Source organism: Nuphar pumila, chromosome 15 (assembly GCF_984573655.1).
Source record: "Nuphar pumila chromosome 15, dmNupPumi1.hap1.1, whole genome shotgun sequence".
Classification (NCBI taxonomy): Eukaryota; Viridiplantae; Streptophyta; class Magnoliopsida; order Nymphaeales; family Nymphaeaceae; genus Nuphar; species Nuphar pumila.
In genome coordinates this window covers 33,272,426-33,283,482 of record NC_143263.1, presented here as the reverse complement: position 1 = coordinate 33,283,482, position 11,057 = coordinate 33,272,426, and the positions used below count along the sequence as shown (strand labels likewise).

The 11,057-nt window shown below is 38.9% G+C and overlaps 1 protein-coding gene across 4 annotated transcripts; it reads left to right on the top strand.

Annotated features, from left to right (window-relative positions):
- The first annotated feature begins 1,762 nt into the window (after positions 1–1,762).
- Positions 1,763–8,689, top strand: LOC149815061 (nucleosome assembly protein 1;3-like). 4 transcript variants are annotated; one of them, XM_089990674.1, is made up of 12 exons: positions 1,763–1,923; positions 2,003–2,046; positions 2,193–2,288; positions 6,612–6,704; positions 6,796–6,880; positions 6,970–7,031; positions 7,141–7,325; positions 7,418–7,595; positions 7,677–7,720; positions 7,822–8,032; positions 8,130–8,147; positions 8,271–8,689. In XM_089990674.1, exons 1-12 carry the CDS (start codon positions 1,854–1,856, stop codon positions 8,334–8,336), a joined length of 1,152 nt encoding a protein of 383 aa, XP_089846800.1. In that variant the 5' UTR covers positions 1,763–1,853; the 3' UTR covers positions 8,337–8,689. The 4 variants fall into 4 exon arrangements, with proteins under 4 accessions (XP_089846800.1, XP_089846799.1, XP_089846798.1 ...); XM_089990673.1 differs by having other exon boundaries at positions 8,268–8,689; XM_089990672.1 differs by having other exon boundaries at positions 8,127–8,147.
- The last annotated feature ends 2,368 nt before the right edge of the window (positions 8,690–11,057 follow it).

Here is an 11,057-nt window from a genome sequence, read left to right as displayed (position 1 = left end):
TTCATGCAAGTGTTGGTTCCAACCTGGTTAATCTTTGACCAAATTGAGTCCAAAAAAGCAAACAGTTTTTCAATTATCATGAGATCTTTTGTTGCCTAGAAAATATTGATACAGATTATTCATCTATTTGTGATCTTGTTTATGACCAAGGATTGATCACTGAATCTGTGTGAATCATAGTCAATAATATCGTAGAGTTGTTCTAGCCTGGCACTGATGCATGAAGCAACACTATATGAATATGTTGCCAAATCTAATGTAATCACCATCTCTTCCTTAGTGATATCTCATTACTTAGAATCTTCCATGTAATTCTTTTCGTCTTGACAATAAATTCATAATTTTATTTTATTTTCAAAATATTATGAATATGTTGCCAAATCTACTTGAATATGGCGTTTGAAATTATGTATGGGTATCAAGAGGACAGATATGACCCAATTCTGAACAGTACCAGATTCTATAGAACTTGGGTTTGGGTGATAAAGAAAGAGCTCCGATTAACTATTAAAGGTCAGACTCATGGAATCTAATTAACACGTACAGCTTGGCACAGTTTATGAAATTTCATATCAGGTCCAGATCCAACCCGAGTTCCAATTAAGATTTGCAATTTTTTTTTTGTTTAAATAAAAAGTAGGGTCCAGTTTTATCTTTATAGGAGTCATGTATGATTTTGCCTATAGAAGGCTCAGAATTGCACTGAGAATCTGAGACTCGATACCAGCACCTCAGTGTTGGATACGACCTCACTGGGTTCAATGAAGGTCTGACCCGTTGACGCCCCTAATATTATTTGATCTTGCTAGACCAGTCGGGTCACGTAGCTACAGTGAGAAATTGAGAAATATCATGCAAAACACAAACAAGTTCATGTTTTCGGTGACATAGTTAAATCAAAACATGAACTTGTTGAATGTTTTACATTACAATCCAAATGAACCACGAGTTGGTTTCGGTGAACTCTAGTGATTCGCGTCAGGCAGGTCCAACATGCATTTTGGGTCGGATCATGTTCGGCTTCTAGATGGATGTGAATTGGGTCGGACTTGTCTCAAGCCAATTGGGACCTAATGTGACGCAAGTTTGGTAAAGGTCCTCGTGGGTCACAGCCGGATCCATAGTGTCCTAGATGTGAACATGGATCCAGGTTTGACCCGGATCCAATCCACACCATAATCCTTCAAAGATACAATGCACAACAGCACCAGACAGAAGTCGCCCAAACTACGAATGCCAAAAGTCAAAAGAAGTCAACAGTGCTACCACACCTAAAACTGATGCACGGCTTGGTCAAAGGCTCGCAGTCAGTCTGCTCTAGCTCACATAACCCAGTCACAATCCTCAAATTGAGTTAACACCAAACCAAGTAAAAAAGTCAACAGCATGAACACACCTACAATTTAGTCACAGCCCAGTTGAAGTTTTGTGGTCTATTCGGGCTCATACGACCCAGTCAAACTCATCAAATCGTGCCAGAATCAAACCACATCACGCCCACATTCCTAACACCCTTCTCAAAACAAAGCCCATTTTGACCGGTGTATGACGATGATCAAGTCAGCTCGACGCAGTCCTTCACAACAGTGACTGGAGTGGTCGAGCCATGTCTGCCACCAAAAGCCCGACCTAGTCTTCAAGGACCCAGCCCTAGACACACCTAACCCAGTCAACCAAATCAATGGCTTCTTCAAGGGCATTTCAGTCTTTTGCCAATGCATAAGAGTGAATATCCTCCCGCTAAATTCTCTCTCTCTCTCTCATATATCTTGGCCGTCCTCTCCCGTTAGGGTTTTGCTTCAGACGCTCATCTCTCTCTCTCTCTAGGGTTTTCTTCCACAGAGGAGGAGAGGATGACCAACAAGAACGGTGGATCTGAAGACAACGCCTCTCCTTTCGATATGGCCGAGCTCGGTACCGCCGGTTGGTTCTCTGTCTCTCTCTCTCTCTCTGTATGTGTGTGTAAAACCCTAATTTTCATTCTGGTTTCGTGTTGATGTAGCTCTGAGTGCGGAGGATCGGGCGGGGCTTGTGAGCGCTCTCAAGGTGGGGGGGGGATTTCGTGTCGCTGACTCTGATTTCTTTGTTTATTTTGTTTTTGTTTTCTTCTGGGGTTTTTCTTCTTCATGTTTGATGTTTACTGCATTCGTTGTTCGGTATTTTTGCCTGATTTCTTGAGGAAATCGGTGCAGAACAAGCTGCAACGCCTTGCCGGGCAGCACTCGGACTTGCTCGAGTCTCTTTCGCCGGCGGTCCTCCAGCGAGTCACGTCTCTGCAGGCGATTCAGGTTGGCATGCCTTCATTCGTTGGTCGCTTTGCCTTTTTTTCCTTCATCGGTTCTCTCTTTTCCTTTTCTTTAGTTTTGCTTTTGGGGTTTTATTGCTGTTGGTGTTTGATTGATCTGGTTGGACTGGTTATGAAAATTTGTAGTTTTTCTTTTTGTGCTCTTTTTTGTTGTTTATGAGTATTGGTTTGTCGTTGTGGGTTTGCTTCGTTCGTTCCATGTGTTGTTTCTTTGATGAGATGTTCGCTTTGGTTTGCTCTTGTAACGTAAAGAATTGTGCCGTTATTCGAGCACCGCTCGTGATATTTGAAATTCTATCAGTCTTTCTGCGAGAGCCGGTGGTTAAGATGGCTATGGATTGATTGAGCTATCACTGTCTAATTGGTTCTTTTTTCCCCTTTTGGTTTCTCTTTGGGATGTTTTCTGTTACTGCCACAATTTATGAGGAGAAATGAAGTGCTCTTAATAGAGCCTTGTGTTGGCACTTGGTAGAACTAATCCAACTTGGGTTATGTTCTATGCCTTACATCCAGGGCATTTGTGTTCATTGCATGATGTTTGGAACCCTCTTTTTAAGTTGCTGCCTTTTATTTTTCTTCTTCTAGCATTATATATTGCAACTCATTTTCACTATTTATCATCTTTATTTGCATTTATTTTTGGTTTTGCTTTATAAAATTTTATGTTACTGTAAGATCTCTTTGTTATTTTAGTCCATTCGTTTATGCTGATGGAAATTTCTGGTAGTCATCATCTTGGTCTACTCATACTATAGAGTATTGTCTGGTGCACAATGATTGGTGATTTGTCTCCGGAGATCATGCATTCTCATTGCTATGGATATAAAGTACCTTATTACTTTTGTTGAGTTCTGTATATCATTGCAGAGAGAATCCTAATTAGCTTTCTCTCAATAGCATAATGATATTTGTTGACATTTTCTGGCAGTGTTTCTTCGCACTATGCATGCAATCAGCTGCATGAATCAGCCACTTGCATGCATAGTCCAAGATACACAAGGGATAAAAGTTATCAGAAGCCAAGTTACTGGTGACCCTTTTGCTGGCAGTCCTTTTATAGGGCAGGATAGTGATCGGCTACAAAATGCATATCTCCAGTATCTTGGATGCTGTAACGTAAGGTAGAAATTTGATTACATCTGCATGAGTCGATTTTCGTTACTCTCTCTCTCTCTCTCCATCCACAAGCACACACGCACATTCATGTGCAGCGTGCAACATGCACAGAGGTGTTTGATTTGTGAATACGATCTAGTGTTTGCTCTAGGTTTAGGATTTAGATAACTTTGGTATCAGCTGATTCACATGCCACATCAGATTAATCTGTGTATTTGGAAGAAAATAAAGCATTTTTTAATTTGTGTTTATTGGTCAGACTACATCCAGTTGGTGTTATTATTATTAAGAGATCATCTGGGTCTACTTTTAAGATCTTTAGTATCTGTTCTTTCTTTCATGAATTTTCATTCTATAACATTATATAGAAAATGTATACCATGCATTGTTTAGATTTTAGATAAAAAAATTAATAAGTTAACAATGGTTGTGTTGGAAGGCCTACAGACGTAACACACACAGTGTGAATTCATATGAATGTGTGCTCATGATTTTGCACACATGCACACATATCTCACACATGCAACATTGCAGAATTGGATGAATATTGATAATACAACATTAGTAAAAAGTTTTTTTTTGGTGAGATGTATATTACAATATAGCTTCTAATTGACATAATTTTAATGTACTTAAAAAGAATTAACTCCCTGCTGTTTATGTCACACAGACCCGGCATGGACACACTTGTGGACAACATTAGAGTTTTGCAATCAATAACAAATTTTAAGTAAAGAGCACACAAATAAGTATAAAATAAACAATTGAGACAAAAGAATAGATGAAGTACACAGTGTCAGAAGTGTCTAGCAGGTCTGATTATGTACATGAAGTGTTGTAGATTGTCCATGTTGTGTCAACAGTGAATATGCATTCTCAGTGAAGCGCCCCTGTGACATATAGTCTGTTGTTTTTGCCTAGATTTGAAGAATCTTATATCTGGTTTTTGAACATCTTGTTTGAATTATTGGAGTCTTTCAGACCCGCGCAGGGGGGAGCCCCTGGAGCCCCCTTTCTGCAAAGGCAAAAGTACAATTTGCAAAGTTTGTAAAAACACTCATGCTGGTGCCAAACTTTAGAGGACAATATCTACATATATGCACACACACACACACACTATATATATATATATATATATATATATATATATAGCCGAGTCCCCGTGTCCAAAATTTTTAAAATTGCGCCGCACCCGCACCTGCACCCATGTGACAGCTTATTTTGTATTTGCTTGAGTTCTTTTTCTTTTAAGAGTTGTCACCAGTTGCATCACATTCTAGTTTCAACCTAGTTTCATTGTTTGATGTCCCTAGCTATAGTGATTTAAGATTGTCTTTTTATACACATACATACATCTAGCCATGTGTTGTATCCTATATCACATAGGTGCGGGTGTGGAGAGTGCAGGGAGAGTATATATATATGTTTTTCACAGTTTTAAGTTAACACTAATAAAATTAAAACAATCAGCATATCATCATGCATAAATTCATGCAATAAATCAAATTAACAATCTACAATTGCTATTCCTCATCAATAAAAAATAACACCACTGTTGCGGAGGTGCATATATATATATATATAACTGGACTTGGTTAAGGTTAACTGAATCTACTTTTGGACAGAAATGGACCTCAGTGTCATTGACATCACCTGACACAAAGGAAGCCGTGTCCAAGTATCGCATGGGTGTGATACGGGTGCGGTGCCCTGTTAGAAGAGTCCATGTTACATACTTGTATCCTGATTTTTGAAAATTACCATATCGCACAAAGCATATCCGCATCGTGTCCTGTTCCTGCACCCGTATCCGTGTGACATAGGTCCTAAAGCTTGTTAAAGAGTATAATTTACAAAATCAAATGCAACATGACAAAGGAAGGTCATATGTGGAACTTATATTGAGATTGATGCAACTGTTACTTGTCTAGTTTCTCTCTCTCATGATTTTTCTTATTTATTTTTAATGGGATGTCAGGTAATGGTACCATTTTTTTTATTTACTGTAGAATATATGTATGCCAAGATAACCGCAGGAAAATAACATAGGATAACATTATTCATTATGTTAACTTCATTAGGACATGGAAATTATGCATTGTTTTCTTGTAAAGAGCAAGTGTTACACAGGATTAAGGATTTCTAATGTTGAACATGCATTTCGCTTTTGTTCAAAAAGATTTTTACCTGAATCCTTTGGTAGGAAAAGCAATGTCTTAGGACTTGTGGATGAAAATGCTGCTTTGAATTGCTGTCAACCTCAGCATTATATATGAGGATTCTGTAATGAGTATTGTTACACGGTTACACCACTACAATATTTGACCGTGATCATGTGATAATGGATTTCCCAAGGAAATTACCAATTAGGATCTCTTTGTTAGTTTACAACTTGTGGATTTCATTGTGTAGGCTAGGGATGCCCCTGGTATGGTTTGTAGGGCAGATAGCCAACTACCCCAAGCCTTTTTTGTCTGGTTTGGTCTAAAATTATAAATATGTTTACTTAATGGGCTCAGATTTGGTCTTATATGTTAGAATCTGAGTGGATTCAGATCTCGATTTTTTTACTGCAACCAAGTTGAATTCTTGTAAGGCTTTGGAAATATATGTTCATGAGGTTTGAACTATGAACATGAGAAAAAAACATTGATACATGCAAAATGCTTATCAACCACTTGTCCACTTTGAAGCTTGTGATAATGAAATGTCAGTTGTCCTTAAATACTAAACCTAATGGCAAAACAAATATGTTCAATCTAATCAGACCAAATCTGCATAATTAAACAGATTTTGGTCAATCTGGATTCAGTTGGAGTCATTTATGTTTGGTTGTGAGTACATATCCAACTTTGATTAGGTCACAACTGATTAGTTGGATTTGGTAATACCTACATCCAAACCAAATCCAACTTGTTTATCTCCCTAGCATGATCACATTCTTCCTATATTTTTGTAGAAGCATGTTATGCACCGTCATTACCTTCTTTTCTCTTGCAAGGAGCATTAAAATAAACTTTTATTATGAAGAAAAAAGGGAAAAAGGGTGTAGTCCCTGTTTTGAAGATTTTATCATGAAAATATATATTTTTAAGCCATGAAAACACTGCTTGACTGTTGTTTCTTTATCATCTCCTAAATAAATTATCAACTTGCTTTTTCACTGACCATAGTCTCTGTTAATTTAAAGTCCCAACATGATGAACTAGAAGCAAAATTTTTCGAAGAAAGAGCAGCACTTGAAGCTAAATACCAGAAGCTTTATGCGCCTCTTTATACAAAGGTGATCATGCATCTAAAAGACGTCAGATCATTTGGATTTCTTGTACATGGTCATAGTTCTCTGTATTCACTTTCCTTTGTGAACTGAACAGCGGTATGAAATTGTAAATGGTGTTGTTGAAGTTGAAAGTGTAAAGAGTGAACCTCCAGAGGCTGTGAATGATAAACCTACTGATGGTATGTTGCTTTATGTCGCTTACTCACTCACTTCCTATTTTTGTGAGGATTCTGTTCATTAAGTTGGCTAGATTCTTCTTATGATACAGAGAAGGGAGTTCCAGAGTTCTGGCTCACAGCAATGAAAAATAATGAAGTGCTTGCGGAGGAGGTAAAATGATCTACTGAATGATCCTGTCAGTTGAATTTGGGAACTCTCAATATTAACTCCATGTTTTTGTTGATTATCTTTATATCTGGCCTGCCATTTGTGGTTTCAGATTACTGAGCGTGATGAAGCAGCTCTCAAGTATCTCAAAGATATTAAGTGGGCTAGGATTGACAATCCAAAGGGTTTCAAGCTAGAATTCTTCTTTGATACTAATCCTTACTTTAAGAACCTTGTTCTGACAAAAACTTATCATATGATTGACGATGACGAACCTATATTAGAGAAAGCGATAGGGTAATTTGTTAAACTGGGCTTATTTCTCCTTGAACTGTAGTATCTTCTTTTCCCCTCTTCAGAAAATGGATTATTTTCTGGTTGACTTGTAGGACGGAGATTGAATGGCATCCTGGGAAAACACTTACACAGAAGGTTCTGAAGAAGAAACCAAAGAAGGGATCAAAGAACACCAAGCCCATAACCAAAACTGAAGATTGTGAGAGTTTCTTTAACTTTTTTAACCCACCCCAGGTCCCTGAGAACGATGATGGTATTGATGAAGATGCCGTAAGTCTGTGAACTGTTACTGTGCTGCAGGATTTTCTCCCCTTTTAGCAGTTGATATATGCTTCACGTTTACTTTGACAGGCTGAGACGCTGCAGAATTTAATGGAGCAGGACTATGATATCGGGCATATATCTAACCCTTGATCTTTTATTCCCTCTGACTTCATATTTATATTTAGTCCCTTTGGTTTTGGATTATAGTTGACTAAAAACATTTGGGCTTTAGGTCGACAATCCGAGACAAAATCATTCCTCATGCTGTGTCATGGTTTACGGGGGAGGCTATAGAGGCAGAAGATTTTGAAGATATTGAAGGAGAGGAAGACGACGATGATGAGGAAGGTGATGAAGATGAGGAGGAAGAAGATGAAGATGATGACGACGATGATGATGATGATGAAGATGAGGATGAAGAAGAAAGTAAGACCAAGAAGAAGGTAAGCCATGTTCGCTGCTCATACTGATCTTTTTAAACCTTCCTCCAGCATAACAAATTTACTGACTTGTCTATGCATGTTGTTACTGTTCCAGCAGACAGGCAGTGGCCGGAAGGTGCGATATTTTCCATTCGTCTCAGTCCATTCCCTTTCTTTAGTCTTGAGTGATGTACTTTTCTCTTTTTGATATCCTGGCTATATTAGCTCTAATTGTATGCTTGCGTGCTATATGAGGAAGAGTGGTGGTGTCCAAGCCGGTGAAGGACCACAGGGAGAACGACCACCTGAGTGTAAGCAGCAGTAGCGGATGAAGCTGTGTGTATTGTTTGCGATGATGGTGTGGAGATTTCAGTGTTGAGGTGAGCTGCTTTCGTTGGCTGGGCTTATGTCCATTCTTGCTGTATAAACCCATGGAGAGAGAGAGGGTTTGAGTTTTGGTGTGGTGTTTTTCCTTTTGTTTTCCTTTTTTACCCCCTTTGACACTCTCATTAGGGGGTAATACAGCAAGCAGTAGGGTCATCAGATTAAATTCATTTTAAAGTGTGAGCTGTGTTCAGAAACAGTTAGGCTGTTTAGTGGTCATTGTGTATGAACTATTTGAACTTTCAGTATTGTGAGTCGTTATGAATTTTAATTGTTATTATATTTTGTTTGTCATCTTGAAGTATCTTGGATGGATTTTTCTTATGTTGGAATAGTTGGTTTGATGAATTGATATATTTATTCTAGTGGGTTATTCTGTTGATCCTCACTGTTGGTTTAAATTGAACTCTACTGCTTAAATGTTTTCAATTGAACTCGTACTGCTTAAAACCAAACATGGTTATGCTTCCCGTGATACAAACTGACATTTGAATCCGTATCTTATCAACCTTATGGTGACATTTGTTGCACGCCCTGCCGTGGTAAGCATCCTTCGAGGGAAACATACCCCTGTGTGGAGAAGGGGGGGGGGGTGCAACAAGCTTTTCATTTGAGACCAAAGTTTCTTATAGAAACCACAAAGCCCACCACGTAAATCGCATGGGGATTAGGGATGTTTGTTTCAACGTCTGTGGGGAAGAGTCCCTCTTACGAAAGCGAGGCTTTCATATGTGAACGGGTGAAACAGTTTCACTCCCCTAGGAGATATGGAAAGAGAGGATCAGGCGAAAGACTTGAGATGGTTTTTAGGTTGGCAGGTGCCCCGGATGTCATTTGTTCTCATGATAAACTGAGGCAGGCCACTTTTGCTAGCGGGTTTTCTTCAACTTCTCTATGGTTAGCGTAATATTTTCTTTTAAGGCTGAGGCTAGAGCAGACTTGCAAAGGAAAATCCTTTCGCTTTTTTGGTGGATGTGGGGTTCACCTCCTCCCCCTCATTTTCTAAGGGAAAGTGGTTCCCATGTTTTTGCTTTTCCTCAGAAGTATACGGGAAAAGTTTCGAGCTGCCCTGACTACCATAAAAATCTTGCAGAAAATGTGCTCTCGATTGATAAGAATATCTGTTGTCCTCTTTATTTTTATGTTCTATTGCCTCCCGAGTTGCCGAGGAAAAGGATCCTCATACGCCATATGAGGTGTGCCATCATATGTTGTTCACAGTTGTTGGATAAGACGGATCGTGACCATCCATGGGACGTCAAACCATCTGCACACATAAAGTGGTCGTCGTTAACGGCAGATGCCAGAGGATACATGAAACCCCCACAAAACAAAAACACATCAAATGGAGTCTGCCCCTGCTTCCTGTTCGGCGTACCTTTTTGTCCTCTCAAACCACCCTCCTCCCTGGATCCTTCTATATTCAGCTCTATTCTTTGGGGTCTGTATCAAGCCATTGTCTGCTTGCACCTTGACTGCGAGTTCATGTCCTTTGACAGATCCCGTTGTCTGCCAATAGTGTGTCCTGATTTTGGTGTCTCACCCAAAATCACCTTAAAGAGAGTCAACATTGCCGCACCATCGTACGTTTCCTTGTATTTTGCATTTTTTATGCAAATTTCACATACTTCTCTTTTGGTCATGAGGTCTGCATGCAAGCTTTTCTTACCGTTGCTAGCTGAGCACATGGCACCAAATCAAGTTGTGTTCTGTGTCTAAGGGGATATCTTAGGGTATGTTTGATGGCTTGTTAAGGGTTGGACAAAATGAACAAAAAAGCTGAAACAAAACATGGGTTCTGTTCATTCCGTAGCAATTGTACCAAATTTGTTTGGACCGTACTCTTGCTATATTCTAAATATTCGTTGTTTGATGACAATGTGCGGACAACTTGGATAGTCATGGATAATGGGTTGGATTACTTCGATCTGTTTACCAATTTACATGTTTTAACTAGTTTATTAGGGTTTATGGCCCGAATATGAATCCAATTATGTCTAAAATCATGGATTTTTGCCTTGGATATAGATTTGGAATTGAATTTTTGCAACAAATATGAGTTTTTGCCCTTAATATGGATCTCAAATTGGATTTCTGCAATGCCATTTACAACTAGTACATTACAACAATAATCTACTGCCCACGATTATGATTTAAAAGAGTGGGCAAACCTACACAAGAAGCAAGGACAAAGGAGTTATTTGCAACCACAAGTATGTTTATTCTAAAATTCCAACTCACATCATTCATGATCAAACATCTCACCATCCATCCAAATGCCATTTCTGTCCTTTTTCAAGCTTTTGCATCTCAATTTATTTGCACAAGGGTCAAGAACCCACTTTATTGATTGCCTCAATGAAGGGATAACCTGCAATCACACAAGCCCCAGTGGTCAAAATCCAGAAACACAAAAGAATTCTCAATATATACCATAGAGTGGAAACTGAAATTGTATAGTTCTTTAGAAGGCTAAGAAAACTTTTAATTCATGGGGGTAAGCGTGCATAACATTGCCGGATCCAGATCATCTGCCTTGTAGAGTGTATGAAGAATTACTATTGAAAATTTTCTAAATCCAGGACATCAATACTAGGGTCTTTCTCAATGTGCTAGCAAAGGAAGGGCCATGGACTTGACAATGGATTGCCTTTAACGACAA

Excerpts from the sequence above, each read along its gene's own strand:
- LOC149815061 (XM_089990671.1), top strand. The coding sequence starts at position 1,854 with ATGACCAACAAGAACGGTGGATCTGAAGACAACGCCTCTCCTTTCGAT. Across the intron at positions 7,032-7,140 it reads ATGAAGTGCTTGCGGAGGAG|ATTACTGAGCGTGATGAAGC; the intron begins GTAAAATGATCT and ends TTGTGGTTTCAG. Across the intron at positions 7,326-7,417 it reads ATATTAGAGAAAGCGATAGG|GACGGAGATTGAATGGCATC; the intron begins GTAATTTGTTAA and ends GTTGACTTGTAG.